The 25,812-nt window shown below is 42.9% G+C and overlaps 1 protein-coding gene across 1 annotated transcript in view; it reads left to right on the forward strand.

Moving 5' to 3' along the window:
* ADIPOR2 (adiponectin receptor 2) overlaps positions 1-25,812 on the forward strand; it is a 37,206-nt gene that overhangs the window by 7,988 nt on the left and 3,406 nt on the right. Inside the window, exons 2-7 of the mRNA XM_055395167.2 lie at positions 11,179-11,435; positions 17,548-17,667; positions 21,549-21,720; positions 23,480-23,666; positions 23,838-24,025; positions 25,462-25,655. Coding sequence (XP_055251142.1) covers positions 11,265-11,435; positions 17,548-17,667; positions 21,549-21,720; positions 23,480-23,666; positions 23,838-24,025; positions 25,462-25,655 — 1,032 coding nt within the window. The 5' untranslated portion in view covers positions 11,179-11,264. The remainder of the gene's footprint in view (positions 1-11,178; positions 11,436-17,547; positions 17,668-21,548; positions 21,721-23,479; positions 23,667-23,837; positions 24,026-25,461; positions 25,656-25,812) is intronic.

Raw genomic sequence — 25,812 nt, forward strand, 5'->3', positions numbered from 1 at the left:
AAACAAATCAATATTACGTTTTGGGTATTTTCAAACTTATATAAAACAATATTCTACATATTCTGTAACTTGTTTTTCATGAAACGTGTTTTTTAGACTCTTGAAAATGAAAATGCTGATTTTTTTTTACCCATTTTGACCTACAAAAATGGCACTTTCATATGGTTCATCCTAATTAGTCATCAATTTTATCTTCTTATAGCTGTATTATGTGAATACAGCCAGTTTAAATTTATTTTTCATGTTGATAAGGTATTTAGGTTGTTTCCACTTTTCCTGTTTTAAAAATAGTCTATAGTGAACATTACTGGTTAGAAATCCTTGTGTACATATGTAAAATCATTAGCAGATTTTTCAAACTACAGGTTGGGAGCCATAAATTGGTTATGAAATCACTTTAGGAATTAAAATAGGTTAGAGAAGTATTAGGTTGTTTTGCAGGCAGCAAGGATAAAATGTTTTGTGATTGTGTGTGTGTGTGTGTGTGTGTGTGTGTGTGTGGTGTATGTTTACTAACTTTGAAATGAAGTTCTCTGGTGTAAATTACCCAGAAGTGGTATTTACCTGGTTTGAGATTTTGGAGATGATGAGAATTTAAAATCTATCAGACATTGCCAAATTGTTCTCCAGAATTGTGTCCCTTGGCATTTTTTAGCATGAGAAAGAGAATTTGCTGTATCTAACTAAATCCTTATAGATCCATGGCATTGTCAGATTTTTTTACATGTTTACAAGTCAGATGAATGTGAAATGATATTACCTTAAATTTTTTCTTGATTCTGAGATTGAGCATGTTGAAATGTTGAGTGATCATTCAGATTTCCACTTCTTGGCTGAGTCTGTCCCTGTCCATCTGTCCTACCCCTAATTGGGTTGACTTTTAAAATTGCTTTTAGTAGTTTATTATGTATCCTGTTTATATCTGTGAAGTGACCTGCAGATATCATCTAGTTTGTGTGGCTTATCTGTCAACTTTTTATGTGATTTGTTTTGGTGAATGGAAATGATTATCAGATCTATCATCATTTTCCTTGTTGATTTGTATTCTTTGTGCTTTATCTGAGAAATCTGTTCTGTACTCCAAGGGGATTAAGTTCTCCGCATTCCTTTCTAAAAGCTTTAGAAGTTTTGTTTTTTATATTTAGGTCTTGATCTTGCCTGAAAAGAATTTTTTTGTGTGTATAAGACAGGGATCTAATTTTTTTTTATATGCACAGCCAGTCATCACAGCCACTGTTTGCCTGTTTAAAATACAGTGTGTTTTTAAATTTGAATTGTAAATCTTTTAAGCATTTTCTGGTTCAATGCAATAACAGCCTCTTTGTCTTTTATCAGGCTGCTTTACATGTTCAAGTTTGATCCATTAGTGGATTACTTGATCCAGAAACAGAACCTGGAGGAGCAAATAGACATAGCACATTTTGTAGATCTCATCCAGATGTCATTTCTCTCAGCCAGTTTTTAAATGGAGGCTTGGTTGCATCACTGATTTAGTGGCCATGGATGTGAGCAAACTCTGGGAGATAATGGAGGAGAGAGGAGCCTAGCATGCTGTAGTCTGTGGGGTGGCAAAGGGTCGGACACAACTTGGTGAATGAACAACAGGAACAAGGCAGCAGACGGTTTGATGATAAACTTTGATGGAGGGAACAGGTTGCTGGTATCTTTGCTTTGTTGGTTAATACCCACAGACTTTGGAAACTAGATAAGCAGGTGTTAGATTGACTCCTTGATACTTGAAACTGCAGAATCCTTACGTGTATTTAGTCATCCAGTTGCTGTTATGTATACGTTCTGAAGTTTGAGACTTTCAGTTTTGATTTTAGGAGAATTAATACATATAAATCTGAGTCTTTCTGAAATGTCTAATAGAAACTTCTACAAATCAATTTAAGAATGAGAACTAGTTTTGTTTCCACGTGAAATGAGTGTTTAGTTGCTGTGAGGTCTGCAGATAGTTATATATTCTACGTCTTTCTTTTTTCTTTTTCCCCATTCCTTTTTTTTCATTAGTGATCGAAAGAAGACCTTGTGGTTTAGTGGAATTCAGTGATGCGGGGAAAAGTTATAGATAGAAGTTTTATTTCTAAATTTCTGATTGTGATATTGAGAAAGATAATTAACCACTTCTTGGTTTCTCCATCTGCTGCATTGTAACCCTCCCCTGTCCCCCCAACAGACTTGTGTGGTAGAGGGTGTTACGCAGGATGAGATGGGGCCCTGAGTAATGGTTGCTTAGACAACTCTTTACTGAAGTGTAGGGGTTTTGATTTTGCCTGAAACATTGACTCTACAGGCCAGATATCCAGATATACCTGGAAAGATTTTATTTCTGACATAGTTGGAACACGAGTATTGTTATGTGGTAAAATAATCTGCCTGCAATGCGGGAGACCTGGGTTTGATCCCTGGGTTGGGAAGATCCCCTGGAGGTGGGCATAGCAACCCACTGCAGTATTCTGGTCTGGAGAATCCCTATGGACAGAGGAGCCTGGCCAGCTACAGTCCATGGGGTGGCAAAGAGCTGGACATGACTAAGCAACTGCAAGCCACTCCAGTACTCTTGCCTAGAAAATCCCATGGATGGAGGAGCCTGGTAGGCTGCAGTCCATGGGGTCGCTAAGGGTTGGACACGACTGAGCGACTTCACTTTCACTTTTCATTTTCACACATTGGGGAAGGAAATGGCAGCCCGCTCCAGTGTTCTTGCCTGGAGAATCCCAGGGATGGGGGAGCCTTGTGGGCTTCCGTCTATGGGGTCACACAGAGTCGGACACGACTGAAGTGACTTAGCAGCAGCAGCAGCAAGCGACTAAGCACAACATGTGGTATTGTAGGGCAGATGATTTCTGGAATAAAGTCTTTGCATAATTTACATATTTTGGTTCATTGTAGGTATGACAGTTTATATACCCTGGACTTCTCAGGATTTCCCTGACTAAGTACATTTAGGACTGTTGTTCTTCTCATCTATACTTGGATTTTTGTGTACTGTTTCTTGTTTCAGAAACTCAGAGTTGCTTATAGGTCTTGGGAAATGGAAACAACATTTTAACATGACTGTAAGAGTTGTAGGAAGTCCTTTTTATAAAATATTTTTTTATTCATGACCATGACCAATCACTATAATCCACTGTTTGTACCTTAAATGAAGCCCTGTAATGTGGAGTAATGGGCTTCCTTGGTGGCTCAGATGGTAAAGAATCTGCCTGCAGTGTAGCAGACCTGGGTTCGATCCCTGGGTTGGAAAGATCCCCTGGAGAACAGAATGGCTACCCACTCCAGTATTCGTGCCTGGAGAATTCCATGGACTTGGGAGCAAAGAGTTGGACACGGCTGAGTGATTGAACAATGATAACAAGGTGGAGTTAAGTTCTGGTCTTTGGAGTCAGATACAGATTTGAATTTGCAGTCTTCCACTTCAGTTTGTGTCATTGAGTTACGTGATCTCTTTTAGTGTCAGTTTCTTCATCTGTAAGATAGGACCCCATTTTATAAGGATTGCTGGAGGCTTAAATGAGATGATGGGTGAAAGGTCAGCTATTAGAGTTGGCTCCGTTAAGTGTTGAGCAACAGTTCACCTCCCTTCAAAGAGATAACATCACGACTGGGAAAACTGGAACCACTTCCGTTTGTGGGAGGCAGTGTTGTATTGTGGAGGGGGCCTAATTGGGCAGTTCTCGCTTCTGTATTTTGTGACTTGTGTAGCCTAGACTGGTCTTACCCCAGTCCTCTTGTTTGTAAATAGAGCGCGTACTGTCTGTAGCAGTCAGGTTTTAAAGTTAAAATGAGAGAGTGTGTAAAAGCTCACTTTCTCTGGCACTTGGTGGTCCTCTGATTTAGCCTCTGAACTTGTGTAGTGATGGACAGTTACATGGTTCTTGGGAAGTAGGTCTCAAGCCTGAGAGGTCGGCTCTCACTGGCTTTGCCCTAGCTCTGCTGCGCAGATCAGCTTTGCCTGATTTCTTCTCAGCAAAGTTGGTCAGTGGGTGGGGCAGTAAGTTAGAAGAGTGCAGTTCCTTGTGATATTACTTAAAAGTTACCCTACTTCATGTTAATAAGGAAAGTAGCATAAATGATAAGAGTGTTCCCTATCTTTATAGCTTCAAGATCATCTTTGAGAAATAGCTGCATTTGATTTGAAATGTTTCTTTGTGCTTCCAACAGTTGAGATTTTATGAACATGAATGCATAATAGTGCCTGTCTTAAAAATCTAACTGTTGCTCCGTCTCAGTTATCAGCTGTGCCATTTGTTAAGGGCTGTGTCAGTAACATATGTTGGGAACTTTTCCCGTTTTATCAGTTATTCTTTTCCCAGTTACTGTTTTTTGGTTTTTTTTTTTACATTTTTTTTCCTACTCAGAAATGTTCTGAGTGTTTGGGAAGAATTCCAATTTTAACCAGTCATTTTATTGTTTCTGGTATGTGGCAAGGCTCTGTGCTCCTCCCGATTTCTTCCCTGTTTCTTAATATTTTCAACGTTGGTGTGAAGTACAGCAGTCTGTCAGTGTTACCTCCTGGTTTTGTCATGTAAGTGCTACCGTGCGTGAGAACAGCTTATGGTTCATGCTAACATAGAGGGTTGTGGATAAGAGCATTAACTGGGGTGTTAGGCGGACTAGATTGATTGGGTAGATTAGGTTGCCCCTTATTACTGTCGTTGAAGACACGCTATTTATAACCTCTCTGGGTGTTTGTCATCTCCAGAGCAGAGGAAGCAGTTGTGCCGGTCTCCCAAAACTGTTGTAAGGGTTTCAAGAGAGAATCCAGGGTTCTTTGCACTTAGTCAGCGCTGATTGCATGTTAGCTGTCCCTGTCTTCCCCCTCCTCCACATCATGCAGGAAAGGATTATGAGGTCCTTCTTTGCATCCCAGACCAAGCTTGGGGTTGTGGATACAAAAGTGGATTCCGTGAAAGGCTCCCTGACCCTGAGAAGTTTGCAGCTGAGAAGGGGAAGACAGACTGGTGAATGGAGAAGTGTAGTCAGTTTCGACAGCTACTGTAATAGAGACGTTAGTGAGTGAGAAGAGTGAAGGGGTTAGTGTCAGCAACCTGGGGAGTCAGGGAAGCTAGTTTCTGCCTGACTTATCCTTGAAGTGTGGGTCGTGATTCCCCACTTATTTATTCAGCATACATTTAGTGAATACACTTGCTGTCTGCCAGAAGCTATTTTAAGTACTTGGATATAGGAGTAAAGATACATAATGTCTCTTCTTTGAGGAATTTCCAGTCTAGTGAGAGAAGACTAGTAGTAAACAAAGAAATAAGAATAAAGGAGACAAGTGCTGTGAGATTAAAAGGTGATGTGATAAGGAAAGACTGAGATTATGTGGTCAGAGAAGGGCTCTTTGAGTAGGTGGCCTTTAAATTGAGATTCGCATGTGAAGAAGGAGCCCAGCCATGGGAAGATCTGGGCAATGAGCATTCCAGGCCGTGGGAACCAGTGACATAGAGGAGCCCTTTGAGCATTTGGAGTATTTGGGGAGTAGATGGGAGGTCATTGAGGCTGGAACATAGTGGGCAAGGGGGAAAGGGGTACAGGGTGAGGCCAGAGTTAGGGGCTAAGTCATTTAAAATCCCATGGATGGAGGAGCCTGGTAGGCTGCAGTCCGTGGGATTGCTAAGGGTCGGACACGACTGAGCGACTTCACTTTCACTTTTCACTTTCACACATTGGAGAAGGAAATGGCAACCCACTCCAGTGTTCTTGCCTGGAGAATCCCAGAGACGGGGGAGCCTGGTGGGCTGCCGTCTATGGGGTCACACAGAGTCGGACACGACTGAAGTGACTTAGCAGCAGCAGCAAGCCAGGGTAAGAGCTTCCTTAGGTGTGAAGAGAAGCCATTGGAGGGCTCAGAAAGCAAGGGAGTGCCTTTTGATAAAGTTACCCTGTGACTGCTCTGTGGGAACTGGGTCCTGAGGATCAGGAGTGGGCTGGGTGGGTGGGTAACTGGCTCTTGTATTAGGACAGGTAAGACATGGTGGTGGCATGAATCAGAAAGTTAGTGACGGGAAATAGTAGATTGGGGTGTTTGAAGACCCCTCTTCCCCATCACTGTAACTATTTTTATGTTTTTATATTTTTTGGCGGTACCTTGCAGCTTGTGGGATCTTAGTTCCCCAACCAGGGGTTGAACCTGGGTCCTAATCACTGGACTGCCAGGGAATTCCCACTGTAAAACTTTTAACAGGGTTAATTGTAAGAGGTCTAGCCCTTTTCCTTGCCAGTTAACTTGATAGAAATCTTCCAGCAAGGTTCTCTGAAGACTTGAAAGCCAGCCAAGGTAACGCATCTAGTATTTACTTTTAATAATGATTTAAAAAGAGAAAAAATAGCGAGTATTCAAAAGAAAATCTTGTGCCTTTAATATTCCTGCTGGTTCCATTGTTGAAATAAATCATTCCCTCCTAAAAAATAATCTCATTTCATTGTTAGAAGTTTAGATTTGCATTGTAAAGAGATCATGAGGAGCATAACCTACTGGTACTTGCACGTAGAACATTCTGTACCACTCAGGTTTCCAAAGAGCATGAACTTGATACCAGAAATCTCATTTTAACCATGTACTAACTTCAAACGCATACCCCAGTGTGGAATGACAGATCACACTGGAGTGATTTCAGTGTACAACTTTTAAGTCACTTTGAAATTGGCTACTTTCACATTAGGGGAAGCCAACAAAATCATGGGACATATTTTACAGCCTGTCTTCCACTACTGAAGAATCTAATTATAGAACTGGAAAGGTATGCCACCAGTCTTAGACTGAGCACCCCCACTCTCTGTGTCCCAGTTTATACAGTGGGACATTACACCGTTGGTCCTCAGAATTGGAAGACTTTAGGTCCATGGCAGTTGGCCAGTCTTAAGAGAACCTTGCTGGAAGATTTCTGTTACCATTAACTGGCAATGAAAGGGCTCGGACCTCTGGAAATTAGCACTTTAAAAAGCTTTCCAGTGGTGAGAGAGAGAGGTCCTCTGGGTGCTAAATGGGTACCCTGCATTTATACGCTGTCAACTTTGTGTCCTCCGTGTGCTTTTCTGAATCTATTGTTTACATCAGCAAAAAAATGAACTAGACAAAAAGGAAATATAATATAGTGCTACAGTGTGTTTCTTTCCCCAGTTAAAAAAATGTGTAAAATACTCATGACACAAAAGTTACGTTAACTATTTTTAAGTGTGTAGTCACCTTGGTGTACCTCCATGTTGTTGTGCAATCATCACCACCATTCATCCACAAAGCTTTTTTCATCTTGCAAAAACGGAAACTATACCCGTTAAACACTAACTCCCATTCCCTCTTCCGCGGCAGCCACCGCCCTTTCTATGAGTATGACTTCCCTATGGTGAGTGGAATCATACAGTATCTGTGTTTTGTACTTGACTTATCTCACTTGCCATATGGGCCTCAGGTTCATTCAGGTTGTAACTTGGGTCAGAATTTTCTTTCTTGGAGGCTGAATACTTTCTTGTGTCTAGGCACTACGTTGTGCTTGTTTATCCATTGATGGGCACTCGGGCTGCTCTGTGTTTTACCTGTTGTGAATATGGACGTGAGCGTGTAAATGTCTCTTCTTTTGAGTGCATGCATACCCAGAAGTCGAGTTGGTGGGATCGGATAGTAAATCTATTTTTAATTTATTTGAGAAACTGCCATACTGTTTTCCACAGCTTGCTTGCTCTTTTAAAATTGGGGGCAACATAAAAATGAACAGTATGAAATAGGTGAAGTAATACATTGCACTATAGTCTACCTTGGCAGGAACCCAATGTAACTATGATTGAGTACTTCTCTTTTTCCCCTGGAGAATGAAACATTCATTCAAGAAACCTATGTATCTGTTGCAGGTTGATTCTCAGCAGTGAACACATCCTTGCCTCATGGAACATGCAGACTAGTATTGGTTTTTAGAAAATGCCTTTTCTGGAATAGAGTTAGCTTTTTAGACCACAAGTATCAAACCATTAAGTTAGCAGTTTCTTCAGGTAGAAAAAAATTGCTTTATAGGTAACCATTTAACTTTTAAGCAACATAATAAGTTTACCTTATACAGTATTATTTGAAGGGAAAATGAAGTCTAAAAGTAGAGTTTTAAATTTTTCATGGTTTTCCCATTGGGAAGGAAAGCTGGTGTGAGTACAGTTGACTGAGAGTCAAGAGATTAGTAGGTTCCAGTCCTGACTTTACAGTCTACTATGTGGTATTCATTCATCTGGATTTTTTACTTTGATTTTTACCCCATCAAACTCTTTTTGTTGTTGTTCAGTCACTAAGTCCTGTCTGATTCTTTGTGACCCCATGGACTGCAGCACACTTCCCTGTTCTTCACTATATCCCAGAGTTTGCTCAAACCCATGTCCATTGAGTCGGTGATGCCAGCCAACCATCTTATCCTCTGTCATCCCTTTCTCCTCTCCCCTCAATCTTTCGCAGTATCAGGGTCTTTTCCAATGAATCAGCCCTTTGTATCAAGTGGCCAAAGTATTGGAGCTTCAGGATTAGTCCTTCCAATGAATATTCAGGGTTGATTTCCTTTCGGGTTGACTGGTTTGATCTCCTTGCAGTTCAGGGTGCTCTCAAGAATCTTCTCTAGCACTACAATTCATAACTTTTTTTTTTTTTAAAGGATTTTGTCCAGTGTTAACTAATATGTTAGTATCACTTCTAATCGTAGTAATACCTAGTTCTGTTTTCAAGCTCATTCTCTCTTCTGAATTCCAGACTTGTGTTTCCTGGTGCCAGCTGAACATTTCTTGCACTTCAGACCCCATTTCTGAAAACAAATTCATTCTTCTGTTATGAATTTACTTCTCCCATATCATCTCTTCCTCTGAGTGAGTGGCATCCTCTGTGCAGTCGACTGCCCGAGCAAAGAGCACGAGTTGTCTGAGTTCTTTCTGTCTAGTCTTCATGGACCCTCATTCAGATATCCAAATGTCGATTTTTCTCTACTGAGAGTATCTTGAGTTTGTCCCTCTTCTCTGATTTCTGAGCTGACCCTGGACTCCTTGCCTTGCATATTGCTGTTCTCTCCTCACAGAGTACCTTTCCTCTACTCTGCTTGGCAAACCCCCATTGCTTTTGGGCTGAGTTAGTGACACTTGTTTCTGCTCCTAGAACACGAGACCACTTTTCAAAGACCTTAGGTCTGCTCTGCTTGCAGGAAGTTACCTGGTTTGACTTGTGTAGGATTTCTACATCTGTTCATAGACTCAGAGTACCTCTCAGTTAACCTGTTTTTTCCTGCCAGCTGTTGTGTATTGGTTTCCTTTTTTTCTTTTCCCTCTCTGTCTTTCTCTCTCAACTTCTGTGTAATACAGCAAACATAGCATTCATAGAATCTTGATGAATGAAAAATTTCTCTTTGAATAACTTAGAATATTAGAATAACTTAGAATGTGCTAACTATTCCCTTAGAATAACTCTTTGGATTAACAGATAATGGTACTCTTACTTTCCAGCTCCATCTCACTCCCTTTTCCTGTTAAGAATCTTAGAGCAAATTAAAGCCTAATTCCAGATACTTCCCCTGTTTTTTATTCTTCTTAGCAAGAAAATCATTTATGCAAGTACTTTTGGACCATAGTTCCAGCTGCTCTTAGAGACTAATAGCCTTGGATGAGTAACCTAATCTCTGAGCCTCAGTTTCCATATCTGTATAATGGGGGGTAAAATACCCTAGAGTGAGATGCTGTGGTACAGAATTTAATTTTGCCGATCCATGGTAAATGTTAGCTCCCTCTTCCCTGAAACAGAGTGAAATGGTGGGTGTGAAACAGCTTTGTAAATAAGTATGTGTAAGTCACTAACATTGTTTCTTCTTTCAGAAGTGGACATTTATAGCATAGTTTATAATCTCACTATTAGAATGTGCTTGCTCAGGCCCTTATGTGATAAGCACAGGCCCAGTTTTGGTGATCTTTAAAGATTGTGTTTGTTCTTGTTCTAAAAACTTGAGAGAACTCTTGCAACAAACTCGGATGGTTCATGAAACTGACAGCTGGCTAATTCTTAGTCTAATTTGAACTCTTGAGCTAATCCTTAGTTTTGTGTGTCCACATATGAACACTCAGTATACCTTTCACCCTCTCTGCATGCTGGCCAGGCCCTCCACTTCGCCCCACTCCTCCTTTCCCCCAGTAAGAATTTCGCATCTCTTGGGATTTATGAGCATAACATGTACCTTGGCTTCTTCCTGTTTTCATCTTTTTAGTTGGATTGGCTGTGATAATCTCCTTATTTGGATCTGTAACTTAAATCTCTAAAATAAGCTTTTGTCCTACGAGTTTATGAGTTAGAGGGCCAAGGACTTGGAATTATTGAACTCCTAGGAAACTTATGTGATCCAGTTTAGAGAAATATTGATGACTCTGAAAGTGTTTTTACCACTTAAGAACGTTTAAATGTCATCCTATTCATTAAACATTTATGTACACAGCACTTTCTGGGAGCTCAGAGGGGTATGAAAGTGTGCTCTGGCCCTGAGGTTTTACTTTGCAGGGTAGTCCAGTTAGAGTTCAAAACAGCTCAAAAATACTGAAATTTCAGACATTAAGCAACTTAAATGCAAAATATTACCAGTAATATATGCCCTGTCAGAGGCATTGTTTTATTTCATAAAAGCATGGTGAATTTTGATTTCTTTGCTTGTGAAGTAGAAGTTAGAATACCCTGAAGAATCGTTGTGATGATGTAAATGACATTGAATATGTATAACCTAGTTGCAGTACATAAAATTCACATATATTCTTTCTATATTAGGTATGTTTTTAACTGAAAGAGTAGTATATGGCATATGGAAAAAAAAATGCAGGCAGAATAAAATGAAAAGTAAGCTGCCTCCCTCCTAACTCTCGGCTCTTCCTTGTGTGTGTACTTGTGCACCGAAAACACAGTTTTGAATATTTAAATAGTTATCCTGTGTACACAAATATACTTGTTTATGATTATATACTTTTATTATAATAATATTTACATGTATCTTTTGTATTCTGCTTTTTTCGTTTAAAAGTAGATTTTGGCAGTCCTTTTTTTTAACAAAATAGGTTTTTTTTATACATTATTTATTGTTTTTAATGAGCACAGAAAATTTTAGTTTTAGTGTATAGTACTACCTATGTCTTCCACCATCACTCATGCAAATATATAATGCAGAGCTTTCTCTCCTGTAGAGTCAACTCAGTATCCTAAACATCCACCCTCCCAAGAAGAAGGGACAGAAAAAAAGACCTCTTTGTCAGAAAGCCTTGGGTGTCCCATGAACGAGGCAGAGGAAAACCGGCTGGATCACAGCAAGACTCCAGAGCCAGCTCTCAGGCTCAGGAAAGGGCACCAGCTCAATGGCGCAGGGAGCGGTGACAGTGATGTCCACCACGGAGGTCGGGAGCCTCTTGTAGAGGCGTCTGTCCTTTCTTCCTATCATAAAAAAGTAAGTTAAAGTGAAAGAATGGTGAGTAAAAACAGATTTATGAGAATGTGGCTGGAGGAAGAATGTTAAAAATTATGGGGACTCTGCTGGAGAGAGGATGGTGTTTTGAAAAGGAACCTCAAGCACATTTGTTAAGATTTTCAAGTCTCTTAAGTTATCAAGGAGTTAGTCACACCTTTTCTGTTGACATGTAAAACCACACTTAAGCTGCCCTATCTTGTTGAGTGAAATGGGTTTTGTAGTTACCATGTATCCCTTATAGTTTGACCATGCTTTAGTGAGGCCATTATCGTTGCTGTTTTTGGAAAAATCCTGATTGTATGCTGAAATGGCTTCTCCAGATGGTTTGTCTCCAGTGCATATCTTGGGAGTCAGTAGGCTTCTGGGAAAAGAACTTAGTCTTTTTTTTTTTTTTTAACCTTCCAGAGGAAAGAGCACCTTTTAAGTGACTCAGGCAACTCTGTCTGGAGAGCAAAGGTGTAGATATCTGTGAGCAGGGCCACAAGTCTGTGTGGCTGTCTTTATGCCAGTACCATACCGTGTCCATGACTGTAGCTTTGTAATATGTCTGGAAGTGTGCTGCCTCCAGCTTTGTTGTTCTTTCTCAAGACTGATTTGACTGTTCAGAGTCCTTTGTCATTCCATATGAATTTTAGGATTGCTTTTTCTATGACTGGGGTTATCTAAAAGGAAGTGGCAATCTATTAAGTGTAACTCGATGAAGCTTGACTTGGTTCCTGAAGGACTGGAAAGCATTCCAGGCAAAGGGAGTAGCAAATGTGCAGACTCAGAAATGGCACGATGCTTTTAGGGGATAGCAGTAAGGATAGTAGTTAAGTGTGTCAAGTGTGCACTGGTGTATGCTGACGTGTGAACCTGCAGAATGTTCGGTATGGCTGGAATGAAGGACAGAGGTTACAGGGAGTCAGTTTGTTAACAAGTAAGCCTAGATAGTAGAGCCTAAAATCCAGATCTTTAGCCCTTGTCCCAATATTCTATCAGCCAAAATTCTTTCTGAAATGTGTAGTGTTATGTATTGGTTGAAGGGCATAGACCATTACTTCTAGGTCTCTGACTCTAAAGCCTTGGCTCTTTTAACTGTATTTGCTGAAGTTTATAGTTTGTGTTTCATAAGCATCTATAGATAACACAAAAGAGGCATTTCAAACCAGGTTACCCTGATCTTTAGTTTTATGGCTTTATTTCATATCTCTGAGTTTTTAAAATATAAAGTTAAATAAAGAGAGCAGCCTTTATGGTTGTCCTACTTTTCCTCTGCTCCAGATTCTTCCTTATAAATAGGGGCTGGAGCCAACTCTTCATTCATTGAACCTAGGATTTATTCTCTTAGACTAATTTGCTTTAACCAAGCTCATAAGAATACCACAGTTTGTTAGTTTATCATAAGAAAGCTGATTTATACTTAGACTCCTGTCTGCCAATCACTTCATTTTCTTTTCTTGAGGTCTACTTAGGAAATTCAATAAAGATTAAAAAGCAGTTGATTTATGAGAGTTAAAAATTGGATGATCTTAAAGATCTTTTCCATCAAACTTTGATAGCACTAGTCTTTAAGGTTAGAGTATGTATATTTCTAGGCAGACCAAAATGGATGTTCAGGTAGACTAGCTGTTGTACTTACTGTGTTGAATGATACCAGAGACGCGGTCATCAGCGCTTACTCTTTCAGCTCTTGTTTTTGTGGACACCTTAGTTTCTGCTGACCCCTGTGTGTGTATGGGCTAGATATATCAGCTTGCTAGTGCCCTTACTACACATTGCAGATTTCTAAATTTAAGGCTGGATTCAACCTGTCAACTTTCCAAAAAGACTATCAAAATAGCCCGTTGATGTGTAACTGAATCACTTTGCTGTACACATGGAACTAACACAGCATTGTAAGTTCACTGTACTTCAATTTTCAAAAAACTATTAAAAAAGACAAGCAAGCAAGCAAACAATAACTTGTTGATGAGATGAAGCGAAGTTTCTTACTGCAGTAAGAGTGAGCAGCACCCTAAGGGTCTTGTTTAGAAAGGAGAGGTCGCGGACAGCTGTGTGTGTGGTTTGGGGCCTGACTGTTGTGGTTTGTGGCAGGTCTTTCAGTACCGAGATCATATTGACACTGCACAGAGTTTATGATAGTTTTGATAGTTGGAGCAAGTCTAGTGAGCAGATACTTGATAAGAGAGGAGATTTGCCCAGTTCAGCAACTGTACTAAGGAGCTGGTTGAGCAGTCTAATGTTAGACTGGAGGGGCACACACACTTTGACCCAGGTTTGGTGTCCTGGCCCCAGATACCTTTCCGTTTCCTCGACCTTTATCTTCTCATCGTGGACAGCATTACGATTATGGTTAAAAACAGGTGGTAAGAATACTGTGCAAAAAAGTCCTAATGACTTGGATAACCATGATGGTGTGGTCACTCACCTAGGGCCAGACATACTGGAGTGTGAAGTCCAGTGGGCCTTAGGAAGCATTACTAAAAGCAAAGCTAGTGAAGGTGATAGAATTCTAGCTGAGCTATTCAAAATCCTAAAAGACGATGCTTTTAAAGTGCTGCACTTAAATGTCAGCAAATTTGAAAAACTTAGCAGTGGCCACAGGACCAAAAAAGGTCAGTTTTTATTTCACTCCCAAAGAACAGTAATGCCAAAGAATGTTCAAATTACCATACAGTTGCGCTCATTTCACATGCTAGCAAGATTATGCTCAAATTCCTTCAAGCTAGCTTCAGCTGTACGTGAACCAAGAGCTTACATCTACAAGCTGGCTTTAGAAAAGGTTGAGGAACCAGAAATCAAATTGTTGGATCATAGAGAAAGCAAAGGAATTCCAGAAAAACATCTGCTTCATTGGCTATATAAAAGCCTTTGACTATGTGAATCACAGCACACTGTGGAAAATTCTTAAAGAGATGGAAATACAAGACCACCTTCTTACCTGTCTCTTGAGAAACCTGTATGCAGGTCAAGAAGCAGCAGTTAGAACTGGACATGGAACAATGGACTGATTCAAAATTGGGAAAGGAGTACGTCAAGGCTGTATATTGTCACCGTGCTTATTTAACTTATATGCAGAGTGACATCATGTGAAATGCCGGGCTAGATGAATCACAAGCTGGAATCAAGATTGCTGGGAAAAATATCAACAACCTCAGATATGTAGATACCACTCTAATGGCAGAAAGTAAAGAGAAACTAAAGAGACTCTTGATGAGGGTGAAAGAGGAGAGTGAAAAATTCAACATTCAAAAAACTAAGATCCTGGCATCCAGTCGCATTGCTTCATGGCAAATAGAAGAGGAAAAAGTGGAAACAGTGACAAATTTTATTTTCTTGGGCTCCAAAGTCATTGCTGATGTTGACTGCAGCCATGAAATTAAAAGATTCTTGCTCCTTAGAAGGAAAGCTGTGATAAACGTAGTCAGTGTATTATAAAGCAGAGACATCACTTTGTGAACAAAGGCTTACATAGTCAAAGCTGTGGTTTTTCCAGTAGTCATGTACGAATGCAAGAGTTGGACCAAAAAGAAGGCTGAACAGCACAGAATTGATGCTTTTGAACTGTGGTGCTGGAGAAGACTCTTGAGAGTCCCTTGGACAGCACGGAGATCAAACCAGTCAGTCCTAAAGGAAATTGCAAGGACTGATGCTGAAGCTGAAGCTCCAATACTTTGGTTACCTAATTCCAAGAGCCGATTCATTGAAAAAGATCCTGATGCTGGAAAGGATTGAGGGCAGGAGGAGAAGGGGGCGATAGAGGATGAGATGGTTGGACGGCATCACTGATTCATTGGACATGAGTTTGAGCAAACTCCAGGAGATGAAGGACAGGAAAGCCTGGCGTGCTGCAGCCCATGGCGTTGCGAAGAGTTGGACACAACCGAGCAATGAACGACAACGATTGTAGCCTGTGGCACTTGTCAGCTGACTTTTAGTATGTAAATATGTAATTTATGTCCAGCTATTCCCCTAAGTTTCAGCTGAACTGAACTAGTCTCTTTTCTTCAAAATCGTGCTTTTACTTTTCCCTCTCAACAGTTCTTTTATCTTTCCAAAATTCCAGTTCCTCATGCAGCCTTTCCTGAGCTCCACATTCTGTTTCTAAACTGACTGTACCTTATTTTTGTTACAGTTATGTTTGTGGCTAATTTGGTCCCTTATTAGATTGTACACCCATGGAAGGCAGAGACTGTATTTTACTCACCTTTATAGAAAACATCCTTTTAATAAATATTTATTAAACTGAATTGAGCTGAGCTGGGCTGAAGCAAACACCCAGTAGACTGATGGGTTATTGTCATTTTGTGTTAGACTGATCTTTAAGGACTTTGGTCTTTATCACTCTGGTTCTTTTTCCAAAGGTAAAGTACACCCCGGATAATTAACATTTTAGCTTGTACTTTGTATGGATCATCAGTTGGATATTGTTGTGTTTTGAGATATAACCCACTTTAACTCTTCTCACAGATGGACTTCACTGACGGGAGCAGGAAAAAAAGATTTGAAAGCGTCTTTGTACTTACTTCAGAGCACTGACATCTCTTTAAGTGTAGATATAGTGATTTATTCATAGGAAGCCCTAGAGCATTACAGTTTCTGCCTTTCCTTTAGGCAGCTTGGGTTTTCGTTGTTCGCCATTCGCACTGCCCTGTTTCTCTTCATAATTCGTGCTGATGACAGTTAGGTGTGACGATAGGAGCAGAACATAGAGTGCGTTTAGCCCTCATGTGTGATAGCCTTAGATGCAGTTTGTTGTTGAAACAGATCTTTGGGTCTGTGGTTTCGTGGCTACTGGAAGGGGAATTGAAAGTAATTTCCACTCCTGACAGGGTCATTCTTTAGAGTTCATATTGGAAGATAGAGGATTTTATACAATGTATACCGTGCCCAGCGCAGACTTTCCAGACCTTCATCATGTGGCAGAGCTATAAACTTGCCCATGTGTTGTGGAGAAAACATTTTTGTCCATGTTCTGGCCACTTAATTCCTACCGTGTTATCCTCTGTTTAACCAAGGAAACTATATTTATCACCACCCACTCTGAAGATCCCTAGTTAGGAACTCTGCAACGCTTGACCACAGTAAATAGCTATTTATGGGCCTGTGTTTTAGACGCTTGTTTTTGAGGACATGTTTGTGAGTACTCTGTTATAAGAGGGCTCTGTCGTTGTGGCGCGCGGGGTTATTTTATTAACATTTTTGGTTGTGCTGGGTCCTGGTTGCTGTGCGTGCGCTTTCTCTTGTGGTGTCCAGGCTTCTCATTGTGGCTTTTCCTGCTGTGGAGCACAGGTGCTTGGTGCACGGGCTTCAGCAGTTGAGGCAGACGGGCTCAGTAGTTGTGCCTTGCTGGCTTCCGGCACACGGGCTCAGTAGTTGCGGCATGTGGGTTCTGTCATTGCGGTTCTGGGCTCCAGAGTGCAGGCTGTAGTTGTGACGCGTGGGCTTAGCTGCCCCAGAGCATGCGGTGGCATTCCCTCTCAGACCAGGGATCGAACCCATGTCCCCTGCACTGGCAGACAGTTTCTCATCCACTGTACCACCGGGGAAGTCCCTGCTTGATGTGCTATAGGTTTAGATAAGAATATGAATATAGTAAGGTGGTTGTGAGGATTAAATTAAATGGCCTTTCTTTTGTGCTTGGTATGTTTCAAGGATTTAGTAAATAGTTTTACAGTGTTTTTCCTCCTTTCCCCTAGAGCACTTACTGCATTATATTTATTTTACACATTCCAGGTGGGATTCTTGGAGATTGTCCCCTCAGTAATTTCTCAGCTTTGTATATGGAATAGTATTTTGTGGTCTATGAGTATAATTCTTAGAACAAAAAACAAAGCATCCAAGGCCACTCCTGAACCTTGCTACTGAAACAAACAGGAATGCTGCTGCCATAGTTTAATTGTCTGCAGAAAAGAATCAGGCACCTCTTATTTTTAGTACTTACAGTAATTCTATAATAAACAGACCTTACTTCCTATATTGTTAATTTGTTTGAGGCCTTGTTTTAACCTTAAGAGATTTTCAGTGTAATTTTTTCAAGGAAAAGGTATTGTTCGTTTCCTCTGGCTCCTGACTTCTGTCCCTGACTGTCTCTGTGATTGCCTTGCAGAGCGTGGAGGAGCGTGAGTGCGATGGTGGAGCATCTCAGGAAGATGAGGGGTTCATGGGCATGTCCCCCCTCCTACAAGCCCACCATGCCATGGAGAGGATGGAAGAGTTTGTTTGTAAGGTAAGGTGGCCGTTCCTGGTCATTTCCATGCTGTATGTTTAGTCCTTCCCAAACAGAAGTCTGCGAGTTAGGAGGGCAGGAGTACCGTCCATTTGGGGAGAATGTGTGTCCCAGTGAGTGGGAGCAGCGTCAGGACATTAGCCCTGTTCAGTGCACGAGTCCTCGTGTGCCTGCAGCAGCCCTGATAAAGGTTTGAGAAAACGAGATCATCTCGCTGGGAAACCGGCTCTCAGAGTAGATGTCCTATTGACCAGTTAGATGAGACAGAAGGAAACAGAGTTGGGGGTGCTCGATGCCTGCAGACCCTGAAACGGCGTCGATAGGTCCCCTGAGTCTGGTCCTCTCAGGGTCCAGTGGGCGATAGACTCCTCCTCAGGTAGGACTTGCCTCGTCTTCACACATATCCAGTGTTCTCAGTGTGGCTGGTTGTTTTCTGAGTCATTAGGATCCCCGTGGGGCTCTGGTCCCCTAAAATGGCATCTGGAATTGGGGTTGCTTGTTTTGAAAACATGATCAGGGATGCTGATATGTATGGGTTTAGCCACTTGATCCATCTGATCCTGGCAGGTGTTACCTCAGGTCAACACAGTTCAACCTGTGTGTGTAAATTTATTATTAAACGGTTTTGAAGAACTCTTGATCATTTAGAGAAAAATTTTTCTGACACTTTGCTTTTTCATGAGTTTTGTGAAACCACGACTTTTTATGTATATAGTCTTAGGTCCTAAAAACTACGTTTTTCTACATTTACAATGATGCTAGAAATAATCGGGGCCAGTTGACTTAGAGTCCTGTACTTTGGACCAGAGCTGAGAAGAAAACATTATAATCTGAATATAGACATCTCTTTCAAGACCAGAGGGATTTCGGGGAGAGGGTGGAAGAGTCTAAACATTTATGGATCTACTTTTAGAGCCCAGAAAATTTTAATCAGTGTTTGAAAACTGGTGAAGAAAAAGCCAATCGAAACATTAAACCCCTTCTAGTAATCACTGTCTCAGTAGAGTTAGAGCAAAGGGATACAAAAGATACATTTTGGTTTTCAAAAGCAGGTTTTCCCCTTAAATCTCAGAGTTGAGTATTCAGTGTCAGCCACTAGGGATTTTTATATTTATGGATCAGTGGGGTGCTGTAGGTAACGTGACTTTTTGTTCTCCCTTCTGAACCAAGAGTAGAGAGTAAGGCAAATAAAACTTTCCAGTTTAAGAGCTGTTAACAGGTGGTGAATAAATAGGACACTTGTTTGCTATAGACTATGATTTACTGAAGGAAAAGGAGTGGGTCATGAAATTATTATGAACCCCTGTTATCCCCTAGAAGTGTGTCTGAGCAGAAGGGGCAGGCTTCCTGAGTCACCTCACCTACTGTGGCCGAGCTCCTGACTATCCTTGATAAACCCGCCTGCCTGTATTTGGAGACACCGGATTCTGTTTCTTGGAAGCAAGTAAACAGACAGTTGAGAATGCAGTGCCCTGCCACCTAGCTGGTGTGCTTTTCTTTGTGGAGAAGGCTTTTCTTCAGGAATAGGGGGAGTAAATAGAGTCATTTTAGGCTTTAGAGAGTGTGCTTGGCGTCTCTTTTATTCCGGCCTTCAGTCTTTGCTAGTCTACCAGCATCGTCTGGCTCACGTGGACATAGAGGTCTTCTGTGGGTCATTTTTTTTTTTTTTAATATGTTTTGTGTATCATATGGTCTAATACCAACCTAGTGAGCCATTGTTAAGATGTTTGATTTAGGCATTGCCCTTGTCAAGCTTATAAACAAAGGTGTCTTTGACTAAGCTTTGACCTTGTTCTTCCTGCCTGGAGTTGAGGGGGTAGAATACCTGTTTGGGTCGGCATTTGGCTGCCCTGCAAGTTGAGCAGCGGGTGCAGTGTAATGATGGAGGCACAGCACCTGGGCCCAGTCTTCAGAGGCCGGAGTGTGTGTTTAGAAACATTGGGGAAAGTCGCTCTGACACTGTGTACCGGTGTCAACTGGTAGAAGCTAGTAACTGCTCGTGTGATAACACAGTAGCTCTTCTCATCCCATCACAGCAGAGCTGTTCACAGGCTGTGAACTGCCTGGAGGGAGGTGAGGATTGGTTTCCATCCTAGAAAATAAAGTTCTCCCAGGTGAAGCCGAGTAGCCATCTGGTGACAGATGAGTTTATTTTGTTGCACGTTAGGAACCAGCAGGGGGAGGGCGGGTGAGCACAGGCCCGGGGTTGGGGGGAGGGTGGAGACGGAGCATGAGTGCCATTGTGAGGGGGTCTCTGCTGTTCTTCGGTTTTTCATCCCCCCCAGTGGAGTGCAGGGAGGGGAGGGGAGGGGTGGGCAGGGTGGCCGGCAGGTGGGGCCCAAGGGGAAGCCCTGGGTGGACATGCTTCTGCCTCCTCCTTGGCGTCTGTTTGGCTCAGCAAGGGAAGGTTAGTTTCGGCAGAAGTGATCTTACGGTGTGCGCTCGCTGGGCTGAGAGACGTGAAAGGAGCAGAGTGATGAGGCTGGCATGTATTTTAGGAGGGGCTCCCCCACCCCCATCCCTTTCCTTTAGAGCCTGACGGGAGTGACAGCGAGGAAGAGACCTGAAGGGCGGGAGGCTGCGCTCCTTGGAGGCTCCCTAGGTGCGAGCTCTCGGGCGGTCGCCTGTGGGGACAGCAGGATTGCACACCACCTTTGGGGTGGGGGTGCTGTGGTTGTTTCTGTGGATCCTTGCAAGTTCCCACACTCTTGTCCTCGTTTTATAAACAAGGAAACTGAGGCTTGGGGATTTTTGTAGTTAATGAAAGTCCTTCAGCTGGGTAATGGCAGAGATCCAAGGTTTTCTGACCCCTTTGCTCTTTCTTTCTACTTCATTATATTTGCTGTGATTGGAAGAGAAACCAAAGGAGAGGGAAGCAGTTTTAGCAAAAGGTACCTAAGTGTGATTCTACGTTTTTTCCCCACCAACAGGAATATTAAGTATAAAAGTAGTCTTAATACAATAGGGATTTTTCCTGGTATATATTAGGGGCTTCCCTGGTAGTTCAGTTGGTAAAGAATCCACTGTAGTGCATGAGACGCCAGTTTGATTCCTGAGTTGCGAAGATCTGCTGAAGAAGGGATAGGCTACCCACTCCAGTATTCTTGGGCTTCCCTGGTGGCTCAACTAGTAAAGAGTCTGCCTGCAATGCGGGAGACCTGGGTTTGATCCCTGGGTCGGGAGGATACCCTGGAGAGGGGAAAGGCTACCCACTCCAGTATTCTGGCCTGGAGAATTCCATGGACTGTATAGTCCATGGGGTCACAAAGAATCAGACTTGACTGAGCGACTTCATGGAGAAGGGAATGGCAACCCACTCCAGTATTCATGCCTGGAGAATTCCATGGACAGAGCAGCCTGGTGGGGTACAGTCCATCGAGTCGCAAAGAATCGGACACTACTGAGCGATTAGCACGAAGTCTGTGGTGAAGGATGAAGGAGGGGCGTCTGTATGGGTGGGGCTTCAGCCCCTGTCTTGCCTTGGCCAGACGGAAACAGAGCTGGAAAGCACTTCTTTTTCTTCTTGGCCGTGTCTCGTGGCTTGCCCATGTCAGTTCCTCGACTCGGGACTGAACCCAGGCTCTCAGCAGTGAAAGCGCAGAATCCTAACCATTAGGCCACCAGGGAAGTTGCGTGGGTATTTTCTGTAACTTCATTTGCTCTTTCCTTTTCCTTAGAAAAGCTTCCCTACCCCAATAAAAAGAATGTATTTTTTCCTCAGTCAATTTTTTCAGAATATAGGACATTATGCCTTTGAATGCATTTGTCTTTCTAAAGATAGTTTACTTTATCTCATTGTAAGGCAGTGCGGTAAGAGAGAGCCGTCAGTGTTGCTAAATCGACAGTTAAACCCACGGAAGTGTTTGCTGATGGTCTTCCAGGTCTGGGAAGGTCGATGGCGAGTGATCCCTCACGATGTGCTGCCTGAGTGGCTCAAGGACAACGACTTCCTCCTGCATGGACACCGGCCCCCGATGCCTTCTTTCCGGGCCTGTTTTAAGAGCATTTTCAGAATACACACCGAGACGGGCAACATCTGGACACATCTCTTGGGTATGTTGAGTAGTAGTGATTAATGTGTCCATTCTGCCCCTCCCCCTACCGCTGCATTTAAGGGTAAGGACAGAACTTAGAAGGCGTGTTTTGAATTTGCCATTTTTGTTCACTGGATTTCCAGTGATGCGGTTCCTCAGTGGTTGTCTCTGGTTGTCCCAGTTTATACTAGGTTTTCAGACATGTCCTTAAACCAGGCCGAGGAAAAGGCACTGTGCAGAATTGGCTGTAATATTTTAATGAGCATGAAGAGGAAAGTAGTTATTTCACAGAAGTTGACTTTTAAAAGTCATTACGCATGGCCAGTGAACATATGAGAAAGGTGCTCAGTGACATCGTGAGCCGTTTGAGGAAGTGCAGTGAGATACCACTTCACACTCACAAGAGCGGCTGTTATCAAGAAAATGGAAAGTGACAAGTCTTTGCCCGGATATGGAAAGATTAGAACTCTCACGCATTGCTGGTGGAATGGAAAATGGCACAATCTGTATGGAAAACGGTTTGACAGTTCCTCAGAAAATTAAACAGAGTTACCAGCAATTCTAGGTATATACCCGAGAGTATTGAAGACATATTCCCACAAAGGTGTGTACATGAATGTTTTTAGCAGCTTTATTCATCGTTAGTGGAAAGTGGGAACAACCAAGTATCTATCAGCTGACCTATAAGTAAAGTGTACTATGTGGATGCAGTGGAGTATTATACAGCCTTAAAAGGGCTGGACTGCTGAGAATGGGCTACAGCACGGGCTAGCCATGAAAACCTTGTGTGAAGTGAAAGGAGCCGGACACAAAGGCTGGGTACTGTACGATCCATATACATGAAGTACCCAAAATGGGGAAATCCATAGAGCTAGAAAGTCCAGTAGATCAGCACTTGTTAGGGTTGTTGGGGGGTGGGGGTGGGGTGATGGGAGATGGCTGAGCAGGTGTGGGGCTTCTTTTTGGGGCAGTGAAAATGTTCTGAAATGAAATAGTGACAATCGCACAACCTGGTGAATGTATTGAGTAGTCTGACCTTTTCTCGTTTAACGTATGTATCTTATCACATGTTTGATTTCCTCTGTGCCTCCAAGTTCTCCAGAATCAGAGCGTAGATCACAGTAGAAAATCAGATCGAGTTTGTTGCTGACTTCTGACTTTACTAAATGAGCACACAGAATCGCTTAGCAAATGTTTTAACTTCTTAATTTCTGTGTTTATCTTGTGTTAAGTAGCCTTTCCCTAGGCAGTAAGAATGTGGTATCTTACTGCGAAGAAAAGTTTAAAAACTGGTTTGAAATTGCCCAAATAACATTTCACTGTTCCTAACTCCTGACTCTGCTGGGCCAGCTGGTGAGCACCAGAGCCTCAGGTGTTCCTTAGAGCGGTTGGTGGAGACAAGCTGTATTTCCTAGCAGAGTTTGGAGGGGTCAGCATTCATTGCAAAAGAAACTGCCGAGTGGGCCTTTGAAACCTGGCTGCAGCACATGTGCCAAAAACATTAAAATGGACTTTCTTGTGAACCTAGAGGTAGAGTTGGGCTTAGTTAGCAGGCCTTGTCTGTTTTCTTTTTGGATTAATCACAAGTTACCCTGTTATACTGAGCTTGTGAAACTGAGGGGCATGTGATAACAGTGTCTGGAGCAGACCAGTGTTTTGGATAAGGTTTAGTTGTTCGGAAGAATTTTGATTCAGATGTCAGGACTGAAAACGTAATTGATACATAATACTCTCTTCAGAAGGTAGTAATCCTGGCTTTCTTCCATCCTTTTCTCTAGGTTGTGTGTTCTTCCTGTGCCTGGGGATCTTTTATATGTTTCGCCCCAACATCTCCTTTGTGGCCCCCCTGCAGGAAAAGGTGGTCTTCGGATTATTCTTCCTGGGAGCCATTCTCTGCCTTTCTTTCTCGTGGCTTTTCCACACAGTCTACTGCCACTCAGAAGGGGTCTCCCGGATCTTCTCTAAGTAAGTATCTGCAGTCCCTGTTTGGATCAGTGATCCAAAGCCTGTGGGCTCAGGGAGAGCATCCAGCAGAGTTGGCAGAGCCCTTGCTGCTGCCGGCTGGGCACTCTTGGCTGGAACCTGCAGTGGGCAGCACTGTTCCACAGTGAGTGGATTTTTTTTTTCCTGTCCTAGGCTGGACTACTCTGGAATCGCTCTTCTGATCATGGGCAGTTTTGTTCCTTGGCTGTATTACTCCTTCTACTGCAACCCGCAGCCTTGCTTCATCTACTTGATTGTTATCTGTGTTCTGGGCATTGCAGCCATCATCGTCTCCCAGTGGGACATGTTCGCCACCCCCCAGTACCGGGGCGTGAGAGCAGGTAAGAAGCCCAGACTGGGGTTCCATGCCGCCAGTCTGCACGAGAGGGCCACTGTTGGCCAAGTGTCAGGCTCGGCACTTGTGATGCAGAGAGGGAGAGGTCACAGTTCCTGTTCTCTAGGGGCTTGTAATGTTGGGGTGTCCCTGGTCGTCTCACAGCATCAGTGGGGGTGGGTGCTGAGCTGATGCATTTGGTGGTACAGTTTACATGACTCTAGGGCTGTACATGGTCCTTACGGCTGTGGCTCCGTAACTTTTGTGAAATGATGGTTCCTTTCTAAGTATTTTCATTTTAAAATGTGTAGAAAAAAAAAAGAGCCTTTACTCTGAAACTGATGGTGTTAGAGAGATAGCACGCACCTTCTCTGGTACAGGATGAAGAGGGTTTTATGTTCAGGATCATGCCTGTTTGGTTGGAAACCAACCCAAAGCCCCTTCCTTCCGGTGCAAGGGCCTGGCTGACCCCGTTGGAGCCAGGGCTGTGCCCTGTGTTTCTGCCTCTAGTACCACACCCAGTGCCTGCTGAGAATGAACAGGAAGTACTAAAAGGAGTTCTATTCCTTTCAGTCTTTTTGCTTTAAACCATTTTGTATTAAAGCCCAAGCCACAGTTTATCTGCAGTTCCTGTCCATGTGGTGCTTGGTTGAGGCATACACTTCACGGTGGCTTTAGTCCCCAGTTACCTTTAGGCTGTTTCTGATTGTGACGTTTTCTTTTACAACCCTAGACACGTCTTCATAATACATAAGTAACGTAAATTAGAAAACTTGAACAAAATGGTACTTAATCTTCAACTTGACACAGTCTGATATGTTTTATTTCAGTTCATTAAAAAAAAAAATTGGTGATCCAGACTCAGTTTAGTCTTATAACCTAGGGCATGTCCAGAAGTTTGCAGATCACTTGCTGTAGAGGGTTCAAAGGCTCTCTGACTGTGGGAGGCCACATGCTGGTGGACTTGGGTGTCTGACTGGTGCTCTGGGGCCCCTTTCTCACTCATCGCTTGCCCCACCTCACTCACCTCGGGGTGTCCGTTGTCTCAAGGGAGGATAAACTGTAGAGCTGCTCTGTACTGTAATCTGCATCTTATAAAGAAGCGCATGTAGGGTGTTGTAAGCCAACTGCTTGGGTTGTTGGTTCCTGAGACATTGAGCAGCACATCACTCCAAGCCCCTAGAAGACTGCTGATTTGTGGAGCTGAGGCTTTTTCAGCAGGAGGCTCTCTCTTTGCCTTTGTAAATAGATCTCTGTTTAGAACGTAGCTGTGCTGAATTGCATGGCAGAATCCCAGAGTTTGAAGACCCTTCTTTTTCCTTTCAAACCAGAAGCTAAGTTGCACCCTGCTTTTGAGATTCTCAGCTCACAGGATCACTGGCACCATGCCAAGTTGTTCCTCCTCCTCTCTCCTTGTCCCTGTTGTGTCCTTGTGACTCCCAGGAGTGTTTCTGGGCCTCGGCCTGAGTGGGATCATCCCCGCCTTGCACTACATCATCTCGGAGGGCTTCCTGAAGGCCGCCACCATCGGGCAGATTGGCTGGCTGTTGCTCATGGCTGGCCTGTACATCACGGGGGCAGCCCTGTACGCCGCCCGCATCCCGGAGCGCTTCTTCCCCGGCAAGTGTGACATCTGGGTGAGTGTGGTCGGCAGCTGGGGGCAGGCAGGGTTTGCTGTCTTATCTGCCCACCTGTGAGTTAGTTACTGGCACCCAGGGAAGTGAAATGATTGAGGAAGTACCCTCGCCCCAGCTTCCCTCTGAGCTGTGTCCGCATGGCGAGTGCGGGGCTGAG

This window comes from Moschus berezovskii, chromosome 6 (assembly GCF_049115385.1).
Source record: "Moschus berezovskii isolate FMDL1 chromosome 6, NW_MosBer_1.0, whole genome shotgun sequence".
Classification (NCBI taxonomy): Eukaryota; Metazoa; Chordata; class Mammalia; order Artiodactyla; family Moschidae; genus Moschus; species Moschus berezovskii.